This window comes from Bactrocera tryoni, chromosome 1 (assembly GCF_016617805.1).
Source record: "Bactrocera tryoni isolate S06 chromosome 1, CSIRO_BtryS06_freeze2, whole genome shotgun sequence".
NCBI classification, from domain to species: domain Eukaryota; kingdom Metazoa; phylum Arthropoda; class Insecta; order Diptera; family Tephritidae; genus Bactrocera; species Bactrocera tryoni.
In genome coordinates this window covers 5,457,982-5,485,632 of record NC_052499.1, presented here as the reverse complement: position 1 = coordinate 5,485,632, position 27,651 = coordinate 5,457,982, and the positions used below count along the sequence as shown (strand labels likewise).

Here is a 27,651-nt window from a genome sequence, read left to right as displayed (position 1 = left end):
ATCTCTAAATAACGAAATTTATCAGCTGATTAGATCCGTTCGTTTTCAATTTAGTTTTTGTGACTGTCATCTTTTAAATGCATATTCGGCTTTCTCTGGTTCTGACTGTATCAAAGTACTGAAAATTTGTATTACTGATAACACTGTATGGATTAAATGAGGCTATTCAATGACGTCCAGTGATAATCAAAAAGATTGTTTAGCTTGCCGTTTAATAAGTGGTTTCGGACTAATTGCCATGGGAGCATATATTTTCTCACAATCTAAAAATCGTAAAAAAATTGAAATGAATACAATGCGATTGATTTCGGGAAGTAAGTTAATACAAACAAAATAAAAGTTTATTCTTGAGACCTTATTCAAATTTTTACTCCCATTTTACAGGTGTGGTGTCCCTAGGTTTGGCCAGACTATCAAACGCAAGCCTTTTGAAATCAAACAGCTCCGAGGCCTAAATGTCACAATAGTTTTAAGTGCTAAGTTAATTTATAAAGTTCCTTACTTACGTATAACAAAAAGATGGGTGTACGTATTTGTGTATGCTGAACATATACTAATAAAAATTTTTAGTAATGTTGCCTAATATTTCTACACTTTATAATAAAAAAAATCATTGTTAAAATACAATTTTATTATTCGTCACCACTATCTTCTTCCCCATCGGAATTTCCTGGTGCTTTGTCGGTATTTTCGTCGTCATCTTCATCCCAATGCTTAATTTTTTTATTTGTCATAAAATCTTCTCGAAGTACACTCCACTCCGACTTTCGCTTATTTTGTGTAGTGGACGGCATATGATCTTCATCATCACTGCTATCAACGTTCTTCATATTCTCACTTTTTACAGGATTGTCAACAGCTTCCGACTTCGCGCGATTGCCACTCATAAGAACATCTAAGAATTTTCTTTTGTTTATATTGTTTAAAACTGCATCTTTTCGACTATCTAATGGGCCTGCGGCATCCAATTGTTGTTGGATGTCTTTTTGCTGTATTCGAACTGCATTAAATAACTGGACAACACCTCTAGTTGCAACTTTTCGCAATGTGCGTTCCCGTTCTATATCTTTCCAGGAAGGTTTTACACGCAATTCTAGCGGCACATTCTTACGATGTTTTATTTGCTCATCAATTTCTTCTTTTATGGGTTTCACATCAGTTTTGTCTTCACCTTCAACTTCAAAACCATAATTCAAAGTTTTTGATTTCAACTTATCAACCGGTTTTAGTTTTCTGGCACGGGATAATACCAATGTTTTCTTAGTTTTCGGCTTGGACGTGCTTAGTACTTTGGCTATACAATCAGCCCAGCCGATATTTCCTTCTGCATCATTCTCGGCATCTTCCCCACTAGAATTTTCAACTTCGGAATCGTCTGGAACTTGTTTTTTAGGTAGAGCTAGTTTTAAAATAAAATGTTTGATAAAATGTGTTTGTATTCATATAAAGTTTGATCTTACATTTCGAAATATTTCGTTTCTTTATGTTGGATAAAGCCATTTTCTATTCTTAAATTCTGCACGTTGTTTAGTTTATTTACAACTGTCAAATCAATTACAATTACAGCAAATGTCAGAAAGTCGAATTTTTTTTGCATATATCGATATTTTTACCAGCATCGATATTTAACCCAAGTTAAGTAAGTGAACAAGAAAAATGTAAATACTCGAATTTTGACTAGTTTCTTTTAAAACTTCTGATTCGTTAAAACATTTCATTTTTTGCTGAAATTAGTTTTGCAAGAAAATTATATATTTAATCAAATGTGTTCGATAGAAAAATAATAAGTACAAAATAGTGGGTATTTACTAGGTTAAAAGCTATCAATATTTTGACAGTTTTCAATTGCACAAAATAACTTTTCTAAAACATTTCTGAGCTAATTAAAATATGTTAAAGCTAAAATTAGAAGCTCTAGAACATCCAGCACCTGGTAGTGTTGATGTTAATGGTAGGTCCAATTTAACTTTAAAGTGTGCATATATTCTTGATTTTATTTTATAGATCGAAAGGTGTTTGCAAGCACCATACTCTGGTTGGAAGACCAAAAAATACGCCAATATAAAATTGAAGATCGCGAGGACCTTCGGAAGGTCGACGAGCTTGAGATATGGGAGCAAGCGTATGAAAATTACAAATATGACCTTAGTATGCCACAATTTGTTACACCATTGGAAGAAATTACTTGGCTCCTTGGCTATGCCATTCGTTTGGAATTCCTGGATGCTCCTGAGAGTTACAAGGATATCAACTCGATTGAAGTTAGTAAGCAGCAGAACAAATCAATAGCCCCTAGCATAAAAGCTGAAAATTTCTTTGACAATATGGACTGTAAGTTTCTACGTTTATACAGAGTACTTATTTGATGAAATATTGGATTTTATTTTAATTGCAGTTAACCATAAAGATTTCATTGCGGGTGTTCGCGCATTGGCAACTAAACTGAAAATACCACAACATCCGAACCATCTTATTCTATTAGAAGCAATTGCACGTGTAGTACATGAACGACTTTCACCTTCCGCTAAGAATCGACAGGCTATATCTGGGACTCCTTTCCCCTTTGAAAAAGGCAATGATGTAGTCTCCGATGACTCTGCACTAGATTATCCAGTACGCATTTTGCGCCTATTACAAATACAAAGTTTACGTGAGTTACAAACAAAAATCAATGAAACAATTGTTGCTGTCCAGGATTTGACTGCGAATCCCAAAACAGATACTAAACTCGGAAAAGTAGGGCGATAAAAATTTAATATATTTCTATGGAAATTAACTCGGAGTTAGAAAATATTAATTAACTTCCAAATATCTTCAAATTAAGTTTATTTTTAATATATATTTTAAACTTCTCATCACCTTATTTTACTTTCTAATTGATTGCAATTAATATATTTAAAAGTGTGCACTACATATCTTAACGTAGGTATGTGTGTACATTATGCTCTGATCATAGAAATATATATTGTTCACTTAATCAATAGACTATGTGTTTGGCTGGGTGAATATATTTGAAGGGGGTTAGCAGCGTATATTGCAGCAATTGGCAAATTCCACACCATTGTTTCTACAGGTATTTCGGCAGGAGCTTTAAGCTCACCCTCTATTGGATTGGGTTTACCAAAGTCCATCATTGTACTTGTGACAAATTCAAAATGTAAACGCCATCGTAGCTCGACAAAATCAGTACGGAATGAGGGTGTTACATGTAATGGTATAGGTATAATCACAGAAGTCTTCAACATAGCATAGCACATTTGATGAATGGTTGCCAATGTGCTAATCTTTCCTATAGGTTCCTCGTCGGCAATATTTCGTGCGCTCCCAGATGTCTTCGATTTATGTAAATTATCTACTGCTGTTCCACTAGCAATACTTGCCAAGTCCAGGGAATTTACAGAGGATGCATCATTGAACTCATTATTTGCCTGATCGGCATTACTTTGAAGTGATATTTCTTGTGCCTGCAGTTTCACTGAAAATTGGACACAACGTACTTTGCAATTGCTAAAGTCAAGGCTTCCCACTATATCTTCACCAATTTTGTACGACGGTTTAAACAAGCAAAACCGACCAACGAATCCACGCTTGTTAGATATGCGATAATATTTAGGCGCTCGGCGGGCAGTTACATTCTACATAAATAACAAACTTTTATAGAATTTACAGTAGTTATGAATATTTTTATATTACCTTAAGGTGATGCCATGAAATTTCCAACTCGGATATTTCTCTTTTTTCAAGGAAGGGATTAGTAGGCGCTAGCTCGTCATTTGTTTCTTCAGTGCAATGCATCTCATCAGGCCGAGCAATTATAGGTATAGGTAATACCCGTATAGGCACACTAAGCATTTGCACTTTAGATTTAACTCTTTGTGTGGCTATTGTAATCCTGTAAAAGTATTTAATGTCGTGACCCCGATATGTAGGCGGACCATTACGAGGTAAAATTTCATTGAAAAAATCTGAATAAAAAATTAAATAGAATTTAATTATATCTTGGTTTAATTTGTACAAGTTCATATATTTACTTACAGATTTTCGTTTCACTTGGCAATAATTTTAAATCGCAAAATAATATCTTTGGCTTAGTGGCAATTAATATATCACCATTAGCTTGTGCAGCTGCATCTAAAGCTGTTTTACCAACTAGTTCTGCTAACTCATTTATTTTGTCTCCTAAAGTGATGTTATAGTTGGTTTTTCGATAGCAATGGAGTTGCGCGGAGGCCCAAGCCAAGTTCTCCTCTCTATAAATTTTGTACTAGATGTATATAATTGAAATATTTTCACCAAAGCTCTTATAAATACCTGTTGCCATTGCCACGATGGCCAAATTCGATCAGACATTCTACCCGCTCTCCTGAAGCATATATTGCAGAATCTGCTCGTACAAATTTTGCTTTAATCTCTATCATATTTTTTGGTTTTGCTATTTATTCTTTTATTTAAGAATCTTTACTTTTTATAGCGTAAATGAGCAGAAATAACTTAACAGCTGACTGTCAACAATGATTGTAGCTCGATCTCTCTATTTGCAGACATAATAATTTAACGTTAAACTCCATTTAAAAATTAAGGAGTGACAATTCCAGCACTATTAAGTTGGTAAACATTTCATATATGTATGTATATCGCGGTCCTATTAGATCTGTTCCTAAGGAGGACATACTTATTGGAAAGATTGTCTTATTGGTTAGATAAATATATTTTTAACAATGCAACTCTTTCGAGGTTCAAAACATTTTCTGGTACGCTCTTTTTCTTATTTGAATTCGTCTTAATTATCACAGATAATAAATTATTTACATTTATTATTTTTTATTATTAATTTACATATATTAAAAATAATTATCACAGCATCTCATTTTCCCCATATTCGTTTTATTTATAACATATTTTGACTCTGGCAACGTTGTCTGATGTGACAGTAGAAATTTTGCATTTTTTGATTGAAGCGAAGACGACGAACAAGTGGAGTAGAAGGATTTCGGAATTTGAATACTTGTGCTCTTTAAATATAAAGTGTTTAATTAATTAATTGCAAAAGTTTGAAGGCATAATATAAATTGTAAGTTTTATTATAAACATAAGTCTCTTCAATTAATACCATACGAAAAAGATAATTGTGCAAGAACAATAGGGTCTTTCTCAAGTCGGCAAATTTCATTTTTTCATTCACATTGTCCCGACTTTTTCTGCGACCAGCAATGGCGGTGCTGGCGTGGAAAGTGCCAAAAGAAAAAAAAAAGAAACAAGAAAAAGAAATTTGCTGCCTACGTTGCATTTTTGGTGTCAGGCAACAATAGAATTCAATGTTTTAGGTTCTAAATGTGAAATTATTAATATTTGTTGAGGTATGCATTACTCATAACTGATACTTTAATTGAATTTCGATAAATATGCAAAGACCTTGATGTGCATTGCATTATATTGGCTCATTTCTGTTTTTACCAAAAAATATTGTGAAAATTTGCAATGCTAATTAATTAATTCTAAGTAATAAGAGATCACACAATATATTTGACATAATTATTTACGCAGAAATCATAAAAATTCATTATTATATTTTCTTAAGAAGTTTGTAGCGAAAGGTGCAAAAATATGAATGATATTTTTAGTCATTACCTTGAAGAAACTTTTAGTAAAATAATGGTCGGTTTAATTAGGGATTGGAATGCATCACTCCTTTGCAAAAGTGCTACATATTTTATATAGGCAAGTGATCAGAAAAGTTTATAAAATCCGTTGAATTTAGAAGGGCGTGGTCGATAGACAGCTAAATGTATTAAAAACCAACATGAATTTGGACCTTTTCAAAGCGACCTAAGAAATATCCACTTACCTTTTTTTTAGTATTTGTGACCTATGATTAACTGCATTGATGTAAATTTTATGAGCGATCGGGACAGAAAATCTTGTCATTCTAGGTTTTTTGCTCAGCATTAAAATAAGGTGAAGCAGTGAGAGAAAAAGTGGTTAGATGACTTAAAAACTTCAAAATAAGAGTACTTTAGTTTAATGCCATTTTGACAGACATTTTGGGTTCACATATGTACCTTAATTTTTGGTATTACTAATGTCTCGGATTCATTAATTAGCAGATTATTAACATAATTCCCTTGTTTGCCAAAATAAAAGGAAAACATTGTGCGATGTATTTCTCTGCCAAAATTGTGTGCCCATCCATCTACGTATTTACTTTTTTTTTATCTACTTCATTACATTCGTATACTAGAAATTACATTCTAATTTTTTTGCTCAAATATTCACATATTCACACACTCATTTTTATTTGAGTTTTATGACTATAAAAACTGACCTGATATATTCCAATTAGAATAAGAAGAATTTACCGTACATATCGTGTCTTATTACTTACAATATTACAACAAAAACAAAGTTGGTTGGAGCGTTGATGTGCCGAGTAGTAATTATACTTACATATTCAGCACTGATCGGAAAAAGTAAAGTTAGTTATTGATGGTGTAACAAATTCATCTGAAAAAAGTGAATTGAAGTCTGTAGTCAATAGGTTGCGAGTTTATATTAATAAGATAATACAAAATATATTTGTTTATAATTACTATATGTGACCTGGTCTACGGAAAGTGGGCTTAGGTGTCAAAAAATCAATTTTCACTTTTTAGTTGATTCGGATGGAAGATGAGAGAGATGAGATTTAACAGCTGTTTCCCAGAAAACTAGTTTTCGTACGTTAGCTCCCTTTTCGTAGACCAGGTCACATATGTATGTATATTGATATCTTTTTTGTTATGAATGAAGACCAATCCAGTACATGACAATTGGTGTATTGTGTTGAGGTGCATATAGGATTGAAATTCCTATAGAGAATATATGTATATGTATGTATATACATTGTATATAAAATTATAATTCGTATTTAAAAAAAAAACGCTGTCTAAGAAGACGGCCTTTCAAAATAATTTTTTACTAATAGAGTTCCTCTTATCCCTTCTGTCCAATTTACTATAATGTTTTTTTAATGCCTTAATGTCTGTCATATTTGTATTAAGTGAACTTGCCACTTGCGCCATGAAATGTGTCAATTAAGCGTTTAAAATACAGCAACTAGAAAGTGAGAATTTTAATGTGCATACATACAAGGAGCGTTCCAAAGTAAACAGGATTTTGTGAATATAGCGCCCCTAGTGGCGTCATCTATATGTGGACTGATGCGTTAGAATCTGCTATCTTTATCTATTTTATAGTGAGCATTTCATGACATTTCATGGATTGGAAGTGAGTTTAAGTGTGAGTATGTTTGTGTTATCGGTGCGAAAATGAGCTTCGAACAAAGAGCCAACATTAAATTTTGTTTTAAAATTTATAAAACTTTACCGTAACGTTTCATTTGATGAAACAAGTTTATGGCGATGATTGGGCTTACGAAAGGTGTGCGCACGGTTAGTTCCGCACAAATTGACTGACGACCAAAAAGTGCTCTTATCGATCGACGCTTGTGACCGATTATTTGACCAAAATTTACATTTTAACCATTAATCACTCCCCGTATCCACCTGGTATGGCTTCGTGCGACTTCTTTATTTTCGGAAAAATGCATTTGCCATGAAAAGAAAGCGTTATGGTGGCGTAGAGCCCATTCAAAAGGCTTGCACCGACATACTGGCGACCATACGGGCCAACGAGCAAAAACACTCGTTCGACATGCTTTTGGACCGTGCAAAAAGCTGTATTGCAGCAAAAGGAGACTATTTTGAATAAAATATATAAATTGATTTTACCGAAAAAAAAACCATTTGTTCTGTTTTATTTTAAGTCTTGTTTACTCTGGAACCTTTTACATACTTATGTGTTTTGAATGTCAGTTCATTTCATTTAAAAGGTAAACTCAACTTTTTTAAAGGTCTTAGATTGGAGTCTGTATACTTCCTATTTTATTGGCATCATTTAGTAGAATTTTAAATTTAACTGTAAGTAATATTGAGAATGCTTTACCTGTAGAGTCAGACATTTTATTTTCGCTTTTTCTTGTTACCAATCCGTCTTGAAATTCAAAGTAAGTTTTTTATATTAATATAAAGTTTCAACTTTTTTAATTTATATTACTTGATATAACCATGAAAATATACAAATTTTTTTCCATTTACATAAATTGTTCTAAATTTTTGGGCATTTTCCGTAATAAGTATCAGGCCGTGTTTAAGACGGCGTTCCCCAATCAAACTCTTCCGGTTAATGACCTCTATCGGCTTTTACACAATGCTACAAAATATGTAGGTATGTACATGTACGTATACATATTTGTTTTTTTCGTTTTTTCTCGTTGATTTTTCATTTCGCTTTATCGTTGTTTATATTACTTTATATGCCACAGCAATAGTAACATTTAAATGTACATTAATATGTACGAGTACAATCTACCGGCCGGCAAACAGTCGAATAAACGATCACTTTCCCCTCCTTCTCCTTCTCTTTTGTTCAACCCAAATCCAATTCATTAGACCGAGTCGCCCATCCGGCCTACTAATATAAGCACGATTACTGTTAAAGCGTGCAAATTTAGGTACATGCACACATATATAATGTATGCATGTGCATATGTATGTGTATACGTTTGAGACGTAAGCTTTAATCGGCGATATTTTTAATGCCGGATCTTCAAAACCTTGCATATTAGATGGAATATACTTGCGATACCATGCAAAATAGGTGAACTTGTGCATATGGATTGTATATACATTTTTCAATAAAAATATTAACATGTAAAAAGAAATAATTTAATACACCAATATGCGATTAAAGAGAAATTAAATTTATATTTATATCAAAATTCGTTTCGGAATCCCAACATTCGGGCAGTCTAATTTTGCAGTCTACAGCTATTTAGTTTTATTTAAAGTTAAAAATCCTCCACGGCGGCAGTAGTTTTAAAGGAGATATTATAATATGCATATATATTTATATTGTAAACATATAAAATATATATGTATGTATGTATGTGTATTACATCTGAGAGAAAGATAAAATGTACTTCGTACAAATTATGTCTCCTTCTTAAAAGTTTCTCCAATTTTAAATTTATCATATGATCAAAAAAGTTTTAGCGTCTTAAGTTTAAAATTAATTCTAATGAAAATTTTAACCCTTTGAACAACTTAAATGAATTGGTAACCTGAGCAAGGAAATAAATATTTTTATTTTTCCCCTATTCATTTCCATACGTATGTATAAGGTTTGTTAAATATCTAGCTTTGGTATTTTTGGAAGAGTTCAATCATGGCTTTATGTCTTTCTGTGTATATACTTATGTATGTACGTGTGCTTCACACACACGTTTTTATAGCTACAAAAGTGCAAAGGCGTCACTACAAGAGTTAAGCATTTCCGAAACCAGCCTCGCGTAATCTATCATGATTCAAACTGATTTCTCAGAAAGGAAAAATGAAATAGAAAATGTTAAGCTGGTTTAGCGAAAGAATCGTAAAATAATTTCAAATTCTGTGATCATTTGAATGGTTTGTGAACTGACTCATCAAAAGATATCAATTTTAAATTAAACTGCTGATGCAAACCGGCTCTAAGAACTTGGAAGAACCCACTGGAGGCAAGTGTTGTCAGTAATATTTTGACGAAACAGATGGTTGACGCAATCTCCAAATGCATATGTATGTACATGTGGGAAGGCATATTTTAGTAGATCCACTCTTGTATACTTATTTGCGCAAATATACTTACATTGGATATGTAAATAAATACGGATGGTACTGAATGTGATTTGTATTTTCAATGAGTTTTCCGTCCTCATCGGGTTTTGTATAAATAGTAACAATAGACTTCTCTTCTATTTAAATGCTTACAAAAGTCAATTGATATAACTTATGAATTTTGGTATATATGTATGTATAGGTATGTATGTACATGTCAAATGAAACCAGATGATGATGAAAGTAGAATATAAATTAAAATTCTTGTGTGTTTGGTTGCCAATGCTCATTTGGAATAAAGTCAAGTTTTAACAAATAATCTTTTCCGATAAAGCTGGGTAATAAAATAATAAATAAATAGGTATTTGCTTAGTTATTTTTACATTCTTAATACCGGGCCTAATATATGAAATAATTTATATCTACTGGAGAATCATTTTAAAAAATTACACTATTATTTTTTCGTTTTCAAATTGATTTTACCGAAAATAATTTGTGAAACTTAAACCGTTGTATTTACTTGACAAGAATTAATTTTATAAAGGTGAGTATGTGTATTATCTGCAGAATCAAATCAATTGAAAAATAAGATACATTTGCAATTATTATGGTCAAGAAATGAATGTGAATACAAAAAAGTACTGTAAACGATAACTTTTTGGAGGTGAAAAATATTTGTTCTGCATACGATTGCCAACATTATTTTATGAAATATGTCAATCATGTACAACAAAAAATATATATGTATGTATAAATTATTTACCGAGATTACCAATTGGTACAATAAATCGAAATTACTCTTTTTGTATGTACTCTGTATATGTACATATATATATACATTTGTATATGTACTTTCATGAGAAAAGCTTGACTAAACAGCAAATGTTAAGATAAGGGAAGAATTGTACCCGAAAGTAACCTTGGACGTCGATCCGTAAAGAAGGTTGTTGTCTACATACATGTGTATACTATATAGTATATGCATATATGTATGTACATAGGTATACGATATATGCGTATTATATACATATGTACATATATTCTGTGTAAACCAATTGGCTATCATCTATATACAGTCTGTACGCATTGAAGCAAAAAACATATTTAGCTTTTAGTTGCCAAATTTTGCCATTGTACATAATCGTATTGCTTGTTTTAATTTCCAAAGTACACGTCATATCGAAATGTCCATGTCTTCAACTACTTATCACAGGTTTTTGGCATTGAATTCTTTATTCATATGTACATACTAAATATTTGTAAAATATATTATTTTCACCTTAAAAGCGAATATTTCATTGTAGCAGGCGAGTAAATGGCTGTATTAAAGCTTTATTGAGCGTGAAAATGTCATTTCATTGATAAGAATTTCGTTTACTTCTGCATGTGCATTTAGTGATAAGCATTTCTGGGAATTGCATTTCTATATTAATCGCATATTTTTCCATCGCGTCTCCAATTAAGTTGTTTTTCTGAGGCGAATGAAATAAAACTTCATAAGTTTACGTATATATTTATACAAGTATATATTCATATATGGGTAGATAAGAAGTAACTTTACTTCGAAATCGAAAAGTCGAAATATAGCAAATATAGTCGGGCAAAAAGTCGACGAAAGCGAGTAATCAGCATCAAAACTGTACGTTTTCAGACGGAAATGCACAGCCACCGTAAAGTAGACCCCGAAGCCTTGTTGCACATGTAGTTCAAGGAATAACCATGGATTTGGTAGAACAATATTTAGAATACCCGCTATTAATATTTTCAAAGGAAAACTTATAACGGGAATTCTCTAATTCTTTGGTGTTTATAAAATACCTGTATCTTTTACGGCCAATTTTTTGTTTTACGCACAAAACATTCCTTAATTATTTATATTTCTTGTTTTAAATATATTCGAACCAAATCCTTTGCGGCTAAAAGAAACTCTTACAAATATACAAAAAAAAACTTTATAATAGCAAAGTACGCTCGGAATTCTGCGCTGAACTTCGCATTTCTCTGCGGTACCTAAAATCGATCAACGCTGATCGAAATCCGCTTTGGAATCGGCTTAGATGTGAGCGTTCACTCTGCAGGCAAGCTAATCCTAATCGCGCAGAGTTTTGTTGAATAATATTATTTTATTTCTCTTATAATCTTATTTATTTTTATTTTACTTATTTTGATATTCTTAAATAAATATATAATAATTATGACGCATATTTTGGTAATTTCTGTTTCTATCTGCTATTTTTGCGCAGGTTCATTTGATAAAATTATGCAATGATGGACTTTCACTTATTGGTTGTAATTACCTGCATCTTCCTCGCCTCTCTCTGCTCGCTTCTCTTCATTAATAGCATTTTCCGTCGTAAAACATTCGAAGATATCGTTGCCGAAAAGAAGGCGTTCACTGACAAAATCTACGCCCAGAGCAAAGTGGCTGCAAAGAAACCAAAAAAACAACAAACAACAAAGAAGGATCTGAAGCGTGAGAAAAAAAAATTACAACGTGAACAGCAAAAAGACAACACCGAGCAAGAGGATTCCGATGCCCAATCCGAACCAACATCTGTAGATGATGAGCCGCAGGGTTTGTCCAAATCTCATGTTGAATTCGATCCAGATCCAGAAGTGATTGTTGGTGCCACTCCAGAAGCCGTGCGACGCGCCAGTATCATTGAGCGTGAAAAAGAAAATTCAAAACAGAAATCAAAGAAGGAGAAGAAGAGCAAGACTTCGGGAATTTTGGTGAATAAGAATGAACCAGTTGTGGTGCGTGAGAATTTGGTTATTGAAGAACAAGCAAATTCTTTCGAAACGAAACAACCTAAAGATACAGTTGAGTTAAAGAAACACGATAAGAAGGATAATAACAAAAAAGAAAAGAATGGTAAAAAGGATAAAAATGTAGCAGTGGAAAAGCCAATTTTGCCCGCTAGTGAACAGCAGCAACCACCAGTAGCCGAACCTGTTATACAACCGCAAGTTGCAAAGGAGCTTAAACAGCAGGATGAGAAAGTACGTCAAGGCTCACCAAAGGCACATGTTGCTAATAATGCCAGTGGAAACAATAAAACAAAACAACAAAATAAGAAGCAGAACAAAGAGACTGCTGCTACCAAAGATCTTGTACTTGCACTCGATAAACTTTCTGATTCAGATACTATTGGCGTTTCATTACTCATGAATCTCTTCCGTCGCGCCGAGCTTAATCGTTCCGAGATACAAATACTTATCGATTATTTGTTGAATAAGCAACAGGATACGCCTGCAACTCATTCGGAATGGTCTGATGATATATGCCAGAAATTAAAACGCCAATTGGAAGAGAAGGAGAAAGCGTTAGCCGAAGAACAAGAAGCATCGATAGGTATTCAAGCAAAATTGCGTGATTTACGTACAGAAATTAATGCAGAACGTGCCCAATTGAATGCTACTGTCAAAAATTACGTTGAAGCGATTAATTCCAAAGACCAACAGATTGCTTTACTCACTCAGGACATGCAAGCACTCAACGACAAGTTCGCGCAGGAGCGTAAACAATTCCAAGCCAAACTTTTAATTGAAAAACAAAACGGTTCCCAAGACTTGTTCGCACAATTGCAACGCTTACAATGTGAATCGACGCACAAGGATAAGTGTATTAACGATCTGACCTGCTTGGTTAACGCCTGTAATCAGGCGAATGAAGAGTTAAAACAACAAATAAGTCTCCTCGAACAGCAACGTGAAGAGCTCGAACAAATCTCGAATAACCGAATTGTAGAACTCGAAAAATCGAAAACACTTGAAATCGAAAACGCTGAACGCCAGTTGGAAGTACATAACTTACAAAATGCACACGAATCAATCAAAGCTGATTTGACGCAGGTCCGGCAAGATCTTGAGGCACGAAACACGGCTTTGGCGGAGAAGCAGAATCAGCTCGAAGCCTTGCAAGCTAAAAATAACGAGTTGCTACAACAACTGGCCGGCATAAACAATCATGCTGCGGAACAATCTAAGGAACAATCTGGTTTGCAGGCAACATACGATGTACTCAAGTTACAATTGGCTGAGAAAGAGCAACAATTGGCCGAATTTAATACTAAGCATGCCTCATTATTAAAACAATTCAGCGGTTTAGAAGCGCAAACACAACTTAATGCACAAACACATAATGATTTACAGAAGTTGGTTCAGTCACTCCAGCAAGACATCGGTAGTAAGCACCAGCAACTGCAGCAGGTCGAGCAGACTGTGGACAAACTGAACCTACGTGAAAAGGAGTTACTACAACAGCTCCAAGAACAAAAAGAAAAGAACGATGTAAGTTACAATATATGATAAGTCCAGATAATTTATAAGTGCACAAGTCCAATTCTACATAATTCGTAATTCTACAAAAAGTAGCTCACCCAGCTATTATTTCTCCCCTAATTACTAATAAAACATTATTGCGAACTATCTCACATATTTTTGAAAATGATTCGTATAAAATCCGATTATATAATAAGCATTGAATTATCACGGCTTGATGCCCACATTTCAAAAGAAATCAAAAACGAATCGCTTAATTGAATAAACATTATTAATACGGTATAACAGTATTATGGATCTAAGCGTTCATAGTAATTTAGCGAAATTTGTTCAAATCATTTTTAAGACTTAAAATAACTTCCAGTTTTAATTTTATTATTCACGTAGTTCTAAATGCATACTACACAGTTTCATAAATAATTTCGGTTTTCCACATTTGTTCTTTTATTCTTGTACTAATATGTTTCCATATTTCGCTTTAGGATTTGCGTAAGAAAAACTGGAAGTTGGTTGAAGCTTTACAAAGTTGTGAAACAACAGCTAGACAAAGTAAAGCGTCTAAGAGCGCAAATGCAAGCTTAGTTGTAAGTGCATGTTTCAATCCAAAATAAAAAAAAAAAAATATTTGAACAATATTTTCTTTAATCCCAGAAGCTTAATTATAATGTTTCTTGTCTAAATCTTTAATCGTTTAATTTTTATTTTCAGCAACAGCAGCAGCTTTTCGCAGCTTCACAAAAACAATCTTCCGCCACAGCCAATTCCCCAACCGTTTCCGCAAATGACGAGAAACATATGCGTGAAATATTCCAGCGTCTCTATCCAGAAGCAGTTAAAGCTTGTGAAAGCACCGCGCTTAGTGTATCCTTTGAGCAGTGGGTGGAACAGGTTTTGGCCTCACAAATAAAATTAGCTGCAGTCAATAAAGCGGCTAGCAGCAGTAGTAACAAATCAACACAATCTAATACCAACAGCAGCAACAGTAATCACACCTCTTCAAGCCACACAAACAACAACTCACATAATGATAACTTAATCAATAGCAATAATCGTATTAGTAGCAACAGTAGTGGTGATGGTGGAAGCAGCGGTAATGGCAACGATGTGGATGCAGTTGAACTGCGTCTGCAAAATACTCAACTGCGCGCCAAGGTGGATGAGTTAACTAAGCTCGTTAAGAAGACTGTAAGTCAAAAAATCTTTGTGTTTCAAGTTTTACTCCCGATATTTCAGTTGAGGCTTCAATTATCTATTATAAAATCAAGCTTCATGGAAATATTGTTTCACCAAATTCCAGTTTGCTAGGTGTATATGTATACATAGTGTTGTTATATAATACGAAGAGAAATGTTCGAAGATGAATTTAAAATCATTGGTAGAGATATTAATTTCGATAATTTATATAATCAAATTTTATCGTTTAAACTGAAATCATATATAAAATTATCCATTAAAATGATAACCTTAGCAGCGAATTTGCAACTGAAGTTAACTTGTTCTTGTTTCTAAAACATTTTGCAAACTACTACTTTAGATATAGATAATTATTAACCAAATTTTGTATCTTTTTGAAAATAACAACTTTCTTTGAATTGATTTACAGAGCAACACATTGTCAGCTCTTGAAGGGCATGCACTGCAAGAGCACGAGAAATGGCAAAGCATTTTATTAGCAAAGGATGAGGAAATTTCTAGATTGCAGCACTCAAATGGAGCGCAGGTGAGTTATTTAATTATTTATGATATATTGTATAATTATATATATTATTGAGTTATTGAAATAAAAGAAAACGACTAAATTTAATTATTTACAGGACATTTAATGTCGCATCATTGGAGTTCGTTTAGCGTTAGAAAAATGCAATTAAGATGTAATGCCTTCCAAATACAACAATGAGTAAACAATATATGATACAACAGCCAACTACTTACATAGAAAAGCGGCCAGTAACCATAGAAGTGGATTATAATGAGTGGCATAATACAATATGCCAAATGCATGCATATTTCTTACAGAAGCTTACAAAAGTGAAACTATTAGAAAATACTTGCATATTATCAGCAAACAAGAATGTTCGTACGTAAGCATTAATTTGCACAATAAGCGATGAAATAGTAGCTAATAACAAACAGCAGCAACATGAATCATTCTAAAATTATGTTACAGTACAGTAGGAGATAAAAAGTAAAAGATATTAAAAACATAAAGTTAAATTAAAAAACAAACCAATTATGCGTGAATAAATGTAAAACAAAAATAGCAAAAAAATATAGAGTTTAGTATAAGCCTAAAACTGTGCAATGTTTGATGATTGAAAGCGGAAGCAACAAAAGTAGAATATATAAAGATTAAAGCAAATTAAAACAGCCAATTACACTGAATTGCTAATATAAAATGGGTAAAGCTAGTAATTATGAAATGCAAGCATTATATAAAAAAATAGCAAGCTAGCAAAGCCGATAATAGGATGGATGTAGGAAAGAAAAAGAAAAATCTATTAATGCGCTGCATAGCTGAATAGCATTATGCTGTTTGTGTTCCACAAAAAGTCTTTGCATTTATACATACAAATACATGAATACATAAATACATACACATAACCAAATAATGTTAATTTATACGTCACAAAAGATCGTGAATAAAGATATAATGAACTGTAAACATTACAATAGTACATTAAAATAGTTTATTACAAGCAATTGTGCAAATTTCATTGGAATTCGAAGAATGCATTCTAAATTTTCACACATTTGAATTTATAATCAACAACAATACTACACAACTACACAAGTTTAAATGACTTAAAGTTGTCAGTACATTTATAATGCTCATGTGGCAATACCTTGTATGTGAAAAAATCATAATTTTTGTTAAAGAAAACGAGTTTTCTCTTGTGTATCCGTAGTTACAGTTTTAATGCTGTACAATTTAGTAAAAATGTATAAATATGAGAATGAGTTAATAAACATATTTACATTACGTATAATTCTTAATAACAAATTCTATTCCATGTGTGTCACTATTAATTTTTAATATCAAAATCCAACTTGACCTTAGCGCCAAACAATTTAATTGTATCATAATTCAAATTGATATTGAAGTATCGAATACAATGCAATACATAAGAAAATAATAGAATCTCTCTCTTGTTTTGGAAATGTCGGTTCGAGAAAACAATGCGCAGATCGAGAAAATAAAGCTGATGTTGGCTTAACCATAGTTACGGTTCAAGTAAACTAACTAAAGTAATTAACCATTATAAAGCAAAGTAACGTTCTTCTTTGTTGCAGCTAATATAAAGATTGAAAGATATGATTTTTCTATTAATATTACAATATTTTTGATTTCGAATGTTTTCCTAAAATACAAGTTACTTTTAGTTAAAATGATACAAACACATTTTAAATTATATCATTTAAATAAATTTATTTTTATTATTCCATATTTATTACAAGTTTTTCTCCCATGCATTCATTGAGTGCTTTTCCATTCTCTTTTTCTTTTTGCGCAAATAACAATTACAATTAGCAATTCTTCTGAATGCATTAAGGATAAGAAGATGTGTTGTTTAGATAATTCTTACATATACATATATACATAATCGTTTCATTTACATGCGAAGTGAACTGATATTAAAAATTTTGGAAAACTTTTATATTTCTATTCGCCAAATTATAAGAAGTTTTAACAATGGCAATGCATACTTGGAATAATTACAATGCAAATATTTTAAATGTATACTTTATTTGAACTGACTATTTTATCTTGCCGAACTAAAGAAATTATTTGCATTGTTGAGTAAATACGAAAACACTAGACAACAAAAAACTAGTTTTGCAAAGATATTACAGACTTCAACGACTGACCGATAAATGAACAAATGAATAAGAAACGCGCATAGTAAGGCTTATGCAAGCGTATCCTTAGCAACAGCAACATTTACTTAAGCATACATAAATGAAATGAATCTATTTTTATATAAAATACTTAAAGAAAGCAGATACAATTAAGCTGAGCGTACGAGTATTACAAATACTAACTAAAGAAACTGTATGTGGGATACTTTCTCTAATCTAAGCAGTAATAATATGAACAAAAATCATTACGAATATGTGTAAATGAAAATTAAATGAAATAGGAGTACGAACAGCTTGTTTCTGTAGTCACAAATTGAAAGGACTAATGCTGACTTGAGCTTCAAATAAGTAACTGCTAAAAATGAATTATCCTTTTCCGCTGTTATTTCATTAATTGATATTTTAAGCTTCATAATTCGAATGACTGAAGTCATAAAATTTTAATTTATATCTATGCCAAGCATTTTACTTTATTCTGATTTTCTGTTAAATGTTTGAGAAAATACTATTTACATATTCCCATGTAATATTTTTTAAAAAGGGTATATTAATTTTACAGACATATCTGTTTCAAGCAGCTTCAGCATTCCGTTTTTTATTTATTCATAATCAAACACAAAAGGGACAAGTAAAGATAACAAACTGCTACTATACAAACAATAATATTGCTTGTCTCGATTTAAAAGCATAATTAACTATACACATTACATAACTATTTGATTAAAATCACATTTATTTTTATTACAAAATAATTGGCAATTATAACCAAAATAATACATATGAAATGCAAAAAAAGCGTTCGCCACAACAAAAAAAAAGATTAATAATAATAAAAAGTAAAAAATATCGATATTAAATAAAGGAGTAATATGTATGCAAACACAATGTAGGTAAACAGAGAATGTTAAAACTGAAAATAAATCAACCGATATAATTTCGATTAGAAAAGTGAAGCGGTTTAAGTATTATATTGCTGCTTCCTTTGAATGGGTTTAGTGAAATAAATAAATGAGAAATGCAAGTTATTTAGGCAGTATTACCAGCGTTAATAAATAACCACGTTTTTGCACGCGATTGGATGAATCAGTGTTGGATTATATTTAAACATAAAGTAATGGTTAAATTTTTCTTGATGGCAGATAAAGTAATAAGAAAATTGTAGGAGTACAGTTTGAGGAATTTATGGAAGAATGATATATTATGATAAACAAAAATAAACATATTTAAATTATAACGAATAAATCGACTTTCATTTTAATGTGGCTAATTTTAAAAGAACTGCATACCCTAGTATTTGCCGCAGCATTTTGGGTGTGTGGCCACAGGTATTTTCTTCTGCTGCCACGTTTTTTCGACCGAAAGTGAAATTTTGAAAAAAAATTCTGGAATCAGAATATCAGTGCCATTTCTGATTTTCGTAAAGGCGATAGAAATTCGTTGTGCCGCAGAATTTAAAAACAACAAAGAAGTCTTCATGTCAATACATGATAGTACATGGGCGACTTATTAAAGTACAATCGCTTGCTGTTCAATTTTTATTTAATTATGTAAACTAACATGTGATATACACCCGCTTTATCCTCTATTAGCCAAACACGTAGTTTTGACAAACCGAAGACCAAGGTCGGCGTTCTTGCAATCTACCTTTTAATCGCTATATGAGGTGCTAGATTACATTTTCAATTATGTTTTACTCGTTAGCACGTATATTTTGAAAAATATTTATTATTTCTCTGTTCTTATATTTATAAATAGTATATATGTAAATGAAGAAGCATTTGTAGTTTACAGATGTGTGGCCTACATAAACGAAGCATATAATATAAACTAAACCTTGATTTTAATCTCTACGCTATATATATATGTATATTGAGTTTTAATTTTTCTCTTTAATCATAGTTGGTACCGCTAAATTTTGTATCGGTATAACCATATTAAATGGATACTGTAGTAGTTCAGCGCAAGATGGACGCTTTTTGGGATTATGTTGTAAGCAATTTTTTGCCATCTGAAAGAGATAAAAGCAATAAATAATTTTTATATATATTTTTAACTTTTTGGGGAATAAATTCAATAAGATAATAACAACTATATTATTTCGAAATTGTTTTAAATAATAACAATCTTCGACCCGCAACTATTGTTTTGCCAAAAACATTTTACATGTAACACTACCAAAAAAAGAACAAAAAGTTATTATAAATTCAACTAATTTTAAGTACTAAACTTTAATTTCTTTTAATTTTTACGAAAACATATTGCTTACGTGCACAAGCATTGCTGGATAATATAAAGGAATTGTAGGATATTCGATGTTTGTTGTAGGACTTGTAATAGCATTTATTTTGGCATAGATATTTTTGATATGCGAGAATGGAGTGCGCTTATAAAGTAATAAGTATAGTATGCATCCAAGCGACCAAACATCGGATTTTGTTGATATCTGAAAACAAGAAAGATGGTTTAATAAGCTGATGTCGCTATATTGCCAGCAACCTTTATTTTTGGTTGATTACTGCGCATCGGGCTAGATCCCGTTGATGTGTCGGTAAGAGCTTCGGGACTAATATAATTAAATGTTCCTGCTTGAGAAAATTTGATTATACTCGTTGAGTCCAGTGCAATATTGCTGGCAATACCAAAATCTATTAATTTCAAACGACCATTTATCATTAAAAAATTAGCTGGCTTCAAGTCAGAATGTATGACGCCTGTACGATGGTAAATATATGAAAAATATCTTAATTTTTATATTATATTGCATCTCACCATTTTGGTGAATGTAATTAACCGCTTGCAAAATTTGATACCAAAAATTCATAAGTACATATAGTGGCAGATTTGTAGTATATGTCTGTAAAATTTTATGCAGATCCGAGTCTCCCTTTTCCATGACGAGAAAGAGTCTTGACTCATTGCGCAATAGTTGGCTGTTGCAAAAAAAAGTAAAAATTTGTCTAAGAATTAGTGGGTTTGTTGTTTTTATCTGTACTCACTATTCATAGAGTGCTACCACACAGATGTTTCCTTGAAGTTTTGCCAATAATTTTGTTTCATTTAAATAGCCATCAACAACAACTGGATCACCGCGCAAATCAACAACCTAAAAACAATATTAAGATGAATAACTGTGCAGCTTTTTTAATTGTTAAATTACCTTTAATGCACATTCAGTACCATCCGAATTTCTTTTCGCCAAATAAACGGAACTGGAGCCTCCACAACCGATTTTTTTAATGATTGTATAATCCGAATTATTAATGTGCAAATTATCCTCTTTTTCTTTCGATGCTGAACTCTTCATGTTAGGTGGTTTCTTTCTATCTGGTTCCTCCAGTTTATCTGATTTTGAAAAAACATTCTCCAGTGACTTCTTTGATTTAACAATTAACTCTTGCTTAACTACAACATTTTTGTCAGTATTCTGTTGTATATTTTCTGTAGTTTTGGGAGTAGTTTCAGCACCATTTATGGAATCACAAAGGGATAAAGTAATACTATCATTAGGTAAACACACGACGGGTGCGCGCGTTATAGCCATTGGCGTTTGAAATAGAACCTTCTGAGAGCGAAACTCATTAGCAATTGCCGTACGCTCTTTTTGAGACTGCGTCGAACACAAGCCTCGTGGCCTCCGCTGAACTGAGAATGATCGAATTTGTGGTGTGGCGAATTGCGAATCAGCAATACCGTCATTTGTAGTTGCTATTGCAGGAATCAGTGCTGTGTTGTTATTTTGCCGAAGTGGTGTTTCTAAATCTGAATACTTGGCATTTTTCTGTGGCGTAGGATCAGAATTAAAACGTTGCAAAACAGCTCCAGAACAGTTTTCATTACTTTTGCGGATAATATCTCCGGTATGGTTATCGTTTGCCACTTTGTCTTCCTGTATACTTTGCAGAGGGCACGAAGTGATTGCTCGGCTTAAATGTGGCTTTCTTGCGGTACTGGCGGCATTTGGTTGTATAGTTTCTACCACCGCTGTTATTAAATCTTCACTTTTATTTATATTTTCTTTGCCTTCAGTGTTTATTGCCAATTTATTAAAATCTGTAAGAAATGACAGATTGCCAACAGCACGCTTCTTCTTTACGCCTGATGGCGGGCCAGGTGTTTTAAGTACAGAGTTATCCGCAGGACTCATGATAAAGGAATCATTTAATATAGCACAATTAAGATTATCAGTTTTGGGGTTTTCTTCTTCTTCGGACTCATCTGAATCGAGGGTGGGTAATTCTGAGCAACGCTTGGGGCTAAATATGATAGATTAAAATATAAAATAATAAATTTTTCTTATTACTCACAACATTCGCATGTTGCTAAAAGCTCCAAATACTTTTGGGGGTGCTTCTATCACTGCTAAATGATTTTTCGATCCACTTTTTTGAAGTTCATCCTCATTTTTAGGACTAATAAAAGATTTTAATTAATTTTCATATTCAAATTTTGCAAATATTCTCAATACTCCTGATTAACATCTTCTTCGTCAGAGTCCGGTTCTAAAGCAGGTAAATCTTTTACTCTACGTGGATAGTGGAAAGACATTAAACTGTCGTAAAAATATTAAAATCGCAAATAAATAACAATCCAACTAAAATAACACAATTTAAAGAATCAAAATCAAAATTAAAGGAATGACAGTTGATAATGCTTACAGAGACGTCTGCCGGAAAAATTCATACAGTTTGACAGTATCCGGAATTATCTTAGCAGAACAGAGAACGTCTATCCAGAGAACATAAAAACATATATGCCAAAGAATGATCTTTCGAATGATAATAAACATTCCCCATTAAATTTGAAGTTTCTGTGTTTTTCTTTAAAAAAGTATTGAACCTATGAATAATTGTATTTTTCAATTCTGTATGATAAAGTGCTGAACACATAGAGCGCCACACGACATGGCAGCACGACAGTGAACTGTAAATGGCGTCGTGAATCCTTCTGCATGAACGTTTGTAAGAAGGCAGCGACATAACAATGGCCGGCATGTACACAAGACAACACAGCTGTCCATTTTGCAGAGCTATTTTATGCTTTTTACATATTAGTGGCATCACTCCTCCTGTCGTTGACAAATATAAGAATATTTTCAAGTTAGCGAGAACGACAACTGACGGCCTGCAGTCGTGTAGTCGTACAGCTGTCTAAATAACTGTGTCCGTACGAACATGCGTATTTTAATATTTGACAGATGTCGCTTGCAGTCAGTCGCTCTCTATGTGTTCAGCACTTAACGCTAAACAAGAACTCCCTGTTTATCTCTGGTGAAAAGTAAACATATTGGTTCGAACCCAGAAGATTGGCGTAAAAACTTGAAGTTGTTTTTTATTAATAAGTGCTATATTATCAACAAAATAATGTCAGTTTTAATGGTTTTTTTCGATTAGCATTGTCAGATAAAATTATATTACAGTTAATTATCATTCATATATACCTTCATAAACGAAACATATTGCACTTTGCAAACGACCTTTGGAATACATGTACAAAACCAACAACTGAGATATTGAACAAATTGAGTCATAATGCTCAAGTGTAAAAAGCCTTTAAAACTAGGCGAAGGAGAGTTGCAAAGAGAAAGATCTCATTTGTACTCTGTCCATACTAGCTGATAAAGCAAAATAAATTTGATAATCGAAACAATTAAACTTACCAAAATCTAATCTACCTCAAATGTATTGCGCCCACATAAAACAGAAAGTAAAAAAGAGAGATTTCCGCGTTGCCTACAATTGAGCTGGATTAGTTTGTACATCAGCCGTTGTGCGAAAAGTTTACATACGGATCTATACTCAACAAGAAACAATAGTTTCACACTAGAACCATTTATATACGAAATGAATTTTATATTGCGATTCATTGTTTTCCTCCTTGATCCTTCGGGTTTAGGGCGGCGTTTATTTATACGTCCGGCACTCAAGGTAGGATACAATGTATACGATGGTATTAAGAGCAGAGCTGATGAAAAGGTTGGCACAATGAAAGAATTAGTTCTACGTTTGGGATTAATTGCATTTGCGGTGGTATTAATAATTTGGATAGCAGTATTCATGTATGTAGCCTTCTATTATACGTATATGCCGGCTATATCACATACAAGACCAGTTCACATGCAATTCAAGTAAGTAAGCATAATATTCAATCATTAAGCTTAAGTTATTTAAATATTTATCAGGTCTTGCTTGGATTCTACGACACCATGTACATTCCCACACGCACATGTTTCGCTTACAAAGAAACAACAACTATTGATGGTAGGCCAAGCATATCGTGTAGTGGTGCAGATTGAAATGCCAGAATCACCTCAGAACTTAGAACTAGGTATGTTTATGGTGTGCGGCGAAATGCGCGACACCAATGCTCTACTACGTGGCCAATCCTGTCGCTCAACTATGATGCGCTACCGCTCCCCACTTATACGTACAATTAGCACATGGGCACTCAGTCCATTGTTTGTGCTCGGATTAAAAGAAGAATTTCAACGTGTGCCTGTAGAAGTATTTGCGAATTATTTAGAAGAGCGACAACACCCAATTACTGACGTCTACGTAGAAATTCAATCACAAAAAATACAATTTTACACAGTTTCATTACATATTGTCGCTGATTTCACTGGGCTGAGATATATAATGTACAATTGGCCAATACTGTCAGCTGTAATTGGTAAGATATATATTTTTGAATTGAATTTGATCTGTTCACATAACTTACCATTTAAATTCTTTAACAGCAATAAGTACCAATTTGTTCTTCATTTTGGTGATATTCCTACTCAGTTGGTATCACTGGTCTGACACAACTTGGTTGCATAATTTGCGTAAAAAATACGGGCGCATAACTGAAACTTTACAAGGCAAAGCTAGTAAAGCTATTGAGTCAAAGAGCGGCTTTAGGGATGATGAGGATTTAAGCTTTCTGGATGACAAATCGAATGCCTCGGAAATAGATGATATTGGCGGTAGCAGTGACAGTCGGAGCAGTAGCAAGGAAGAACTGCTAGGCAGTAAACCACAAAGTAGAAATGAGGGACAGCAAGTGCACCAGCGTAGAATGCAAGAAGCATTTTAAGCCCCTGCTACCATTGAAAATTATTGCATTAATTATACAGAATATAATATAACAAATGGACTGATGCTGAATTTTGCTATACTATTGTTTTAAATAGTCATAAAATAGAGTTATTCACATATGTATATATATATATATATATATAATATAATATTTACAAAAATGTAAGAACATATATATATATATATGTATACATATATATATGCAAAGTAAATCTCATCAAAATTGTAACTTGTTTCTTCTATTGTTAATTTAAAAAGTAGTAAGATATACAACGCAATTAAACATAAAAAAGTTAAACGATTATATTCTTGATGCTGTTATTTCTCTTTTTTTACACATTTTCTCTTAATTGTTTTACAATCTTACAATTGAACGGATGCTCTTTCCGGCGTGCATCAAATCAAATGCTTCGTTGATGGCTTCCAAGTCCATAGTGTGCGTGATAAATTCATCAACTAACAATTCTTTACTCAAATATTCTTGTACCAATTTTGGCACATCAGAGACACTTTTCCAACCGCCAAAAGCTGTACCCTTCCACGTCCGACCAACAACTAACTGGAATGGACGTGTACTGATTTCTTGGCCAGCAGCTGCAACACCAATAACAACAGATGTGCCCCAACCTTTGTGTGTCGCCTCCAAAGCAGCACGCATGGTGTTTACGTTTCCAATGCATTCAAAAGAATAATCAAAACCACCGTCTAGAAGGTCTATTATATAATTTTGTATTAGTCCTTTATCGGCCACATCTTTGGGATTGATAAAGTCCGTTACACCGAATTTTTTCGCAACTTCGAATTTATCGGCGTTCAAATCGATGCCGTAAATTTTAGATGCACCAGCTTTTCGGCAACCCATAGCAGTTGCTAACCCAACAGCGCCTAGACCCCATATTCCACAAATGCTACCTGGTTCCACTTTGGCAGTGTTAATAGCTGCACCATATCCTGTAGGAATACCACAACCCAGAAGTCCAATCTTATCAAGTGGTGCCTCTTTATCAACCTAATTATGGATAAAATTATTATTGGATGGAATTTTGGTTAAATTTCTTGACACACCTTGCAAAGTGAAATATCTGCGACCACAGTGTATTGTGAGAACGTAGAGGTGCCCATAAAGTGAAATACCTTCTTTCCCTTACATGTGAAACGCGATGTTCCGTCTGGTAACAAACCTTGTCCTTGTGTAATTCGTATCTTCTGGCAGAGATTTGTTTTGTTGCTTCGACAGAATTTACACTCGTTACATTGCGGAATGTATACCGGAATAACATGATCGCCCGCCTTGAATGCAGTCACACCTTCGCCAACGCTCTCTACAATGCCAGCACCTTCATGCCCGAGTATAACCGGAAACACTAAAGGAAAGTAGGAAAGCTTATTTTAATAGTTATTTAAAAAAAAACGTGTGTACTAGTAAAACGAAAAAACTATGACGTTCAATTCTAATAACTATTAGTGCTCTACTAACCTCCTTCTGGGTCAAATCCGCCTAAAGTGTACGCATCGGTGTGACACACTCCGGAAGCGACGATCTTAATTCGCACTTCGTGCGATTTGGGTGGTGCTACTTCCACATCTTCAATGACAAGCGGTTTTTTAGCTTCCCAAGCAATAGCAGCTTTACAAGTGATAACCTTGAAATTATCAAATTTACGTTATAACACATACTTATATACATATGTACAATCTTTATACATATATGTATGTAGATGTATGCACGCGAATTTCACAATAATTTACATACTTTGCCTTCAGTTGACGACATATTCCACTACAGAAGTATATAAGATGATTTAAAAAGTAATTACGACAAGCCCTTCTCAAGTGGAAACAGCTGGATGAATTTATAGTCGAGAATGGACAATAGTTAACAATGAGGTTAAAAATGCGACTGTTCAGAACAGAATGTATATGACAACATTCGGCGACCGGTTCAAAATAGAAGCACGAACTCTCTATTCGCATTTATTTATACAAATGTATATGAGCTGATTACCGTATGCATATGTATTGACTATTTCATATGTATGTATATAAGTATGTATGTATATTATCCATGACGATGTGTTTTCATAGAGCTGCTTTCCTGAGATTATCGTATCAGATAGTTAGAAGTGTTTGTGAATTTCTTAAAATTAAATAATTTAATTTGTATACTTTTTTAATAGACCGTTAATTATAACCCCCCCTTCCAATTTACAACTGGAATTGTTATAATTTGGTGAAGGAAAAAAATGTTGCGCCACATATGCACATGCACTTACATATGTACATTAAGTCTGACTTTTTGTCGTTAACATTTTCATCAGTTCTATAACTGAAGGGTATACCACTTTAATAGGACCACATACATATGTATATGTCAGCTTTAGGGGTCTGATCATAACAATTTTTAAGGATATCATAGTGTTTTAACAATAATCCATGTCAAATTTCGTCAAAATACCTCGCCAAATAAAAAAAAATTCCATATGAGGATATAATTTTCATCATTTAATTGCGTTGTACAATAGTGTTGCCATCGGATTCAGATAAATTAAGTTTCGTTTCATCCGACCACTGAGAATAAATTCAATTCCTCTTTTTGCATTTTATTTGCTTAAAAACAGAACTTTTCTGCAGTTCTTCCTTTTAGATCAGCTTCCCGAAGGGTTCTAACTCTGCGACTGGTTACTGAAACATTTTGCATTTTTTGTTCTACGATAAAAATTAATCCTTTTTTGATTACCTTACCAGCA

At 33.0% G+C, this 27,651-nt stretch overlaps 8 protein-coding genes across 11 annotated transcripts; 4 read left to right on the top strand and 4 right to left on the bottom strand.

The window, feature by feature from the left end:
* Window positions 1-67: 67 nt before the first annotated feature.
* On the top strand, window positions 68-583 carry LOC120769196. The gene is made up of 2 exons (XM_040096094.1): window positions 68-314; window positions 385-583. Exons 1-2 carry the CDS (start codon window positions 170-172, stop codon window positions 453-455), a joined length of 216 nt encoding a protein of 71 aa, XP_039952028.1. The 5' UTR covers window positions 68-169; the 3' UTR covers window positions 456-583.
* On the bottom strand, window positions 196-1,570 carry LOC120769180 (RRP15-like protein). The gene is made up of 3 exons (XM_040096070.1): window positions 1,461-1,570; window positions 355-1,399; window positions 196-263 (listed from the first exon to the last, which is right to left on the bottom strand). The coding sequence occupies exons 1-2, from the start codon at window positions 1,498-1,500 to the stop codon at window positions 633-635; spliced, it is 807 nt and encodes a 268-aa protein (XP_039952004.1). The 5' UTR covers window positions 1,501-1,570; the 3' UTR covers window positions 196-263; window positions 355-632.
* A 169-nt stretch (window positions 1,571-1,739) lies between these two features.
* On the top strand, window positions 1,740-2,983 carry LOC120769161 (RNA transcription, translation and transport factor protein). Its single transcript, XM_040096047.1, has 3 exons — window positions 1,740-1,951; window positions 2,005-2,331; window positions 2,396-2,983. Exons 1-3 carry the CDS (start codon window positions 1,891-1,893, stop codon window positions 2,746-2,748), a joined length of 741 nt encoding a protein of 246 aa, XP_039951981.1. The 5' UTR covers window positions 1,740-1,890; the 3' UTR covers window positions 2,749-2,983.
* LOC120769149 (RAB6A-GEF complex partner protein 2) lies at window positions 2,820-8,033 on the bottom strand. Of its 2 annotated transcripts, XM_040096037.1 has the most exons (6): window positions 7,981-8,033; window positions 6,445-6,501; window positions 4,312-4,657; window positions 4,036-4,250; window positions 3,694-3,965; window positions 2,820-3,635 (listed from the first exon to the last, which is right to left on the bottom strand). In XM_040096037.1, exons 3-6 carry the CDS (start codon window positions 4,416-4,418, stop codon window positions 2,970-2,972), a joined length of 1,260 nt encoding a protein of 419 aa, XP_039951971.1. In that variant the 5' UTR covers window positions 4,419-4,657; window positions 6,445-6,501; window positions 7,981-8,033; the 3' UTR covers window positions 2,820-2,969. The 2 variants fall into 2 exon arrangements, with proteins under 2 accessions (XP_039951971.1, XP_039951962.1); XM_040096028.1 differs by lacking the exons at window positions 6,445-6,501; window positions 7,981-8,033 and having other exon boundaries at window positions 4,312-4,739.
* On the top strand, window positions 4,952-18,726 carry LOC120769126 (ribosome-binding protein 1). Of its 3 annotated transcripts, none has more exons than XM_040095993.1 (6): window positions 4,952-5,071; window positions 11,933-13,982; window positions 14,456-14,557; window positions 14,682-15,158; window positions 15,577-15,693; window positions 15,788-18,726. In XM_040095993.1, exons 2-6 carry the CDS (start codon window positions 11,955-11,957, stop codon window positions 15,794-15,796), a joined length of 2,733 nt encoding a protein of 910 aa, XP_039951927.1. In that variant the 5' UTR covers window positions 4,952-5,071; window positions 11,933-11,954; the 3' UTR covers window positions 15,797-18,726. The 3 variants fall into 3 exon arrangements, with proteins under 3 accessions (XP_039951927.1, XP_039951938.1, XP_039951931.1); XM_040095997.1 differs by lacking the exon at window positions 4,952-5,071 and adding an exon at window positions 5,341-5,357; XM_040096004.1 differs by lacking the exon at window positions 14,456-14,557.
* Window positions 18,727-19,592: 866 nt separating this feature from the next.
* Window positions 19,593-22,407, bottom strand: LOC120769140 (dual specificity protein kinase TTK). Its single transcript, XM_040096016.1, has 8 exons — window positions 22,297-22,407; window positions 22,136-22,240; window positions 20,989-22,084; window positions 20,828-20,934; window positions 20,601-20,761; window positions 20,328-20,542; window positions 20,098-20,274; window positions 19,593-19,839 (listed from the first exon to the last, which is right to left on the bottom strand). Exons 1-8 carry the CDS (start codon window positions 22,374-22,376, stop codon window positions 19,708-19,710), a joined length of 2,073 nt encoding a protein of 690 aa, XP_039951950.1. The 5' UTR covers window positions 22,377-22,407; the 3' UTR covers window positions 19,593-19,707.
* A 677-nt stretch (window positions 22,408-23,084) lies between these two features.
* On the top strand, window positions 23,085-25,002 carry LOC120766999 (seipin). The gene is made up of 3 exons (XM_040092809.1): window positions 23,085-23,955; window positions 24,010-24,497; window positions 24,565-25,002. Exons 1-3 carry the CDS (start codon window positions 23,672-23,674, stop codon window positions 24,900-24,902), a joined length of 1,110 nt encoding a protein of 369 aa, XP_039948743.1. The 5' UTR covers window positions 23,085-23,671; the 3' UTR covers window positions 24,903-25,002.
* Window positions 25,003-25,197: 195 nt separating this feature from the next.
* Window positions 25,198-26,846, bottom strand: LOC120766998 (alcohol dehydrogenase class-3). Its single transcript, XM_040092808.1, has 4 exons — window positions 26,658-26,846; window positions 26,382-26,547; window positions 25,970-26,268; window positions 25,198-25,913 (listed from the first exon to the last, which is right to left on the bottom strand). Exons 1-4 carry the CDS (start codon window positions 26,676-26,678, stop codon window positions 25,260-25,262), a joined length of 1,140 nt encoding a protein of 379 aa, XP_039948742.1. The 5' UTR covers window positions 26,679-26,846; the 3' UTR covers window positions 25,198-25,259.
* Window positions 26,847-27,651: the final 805 nt, after the last annotated feature.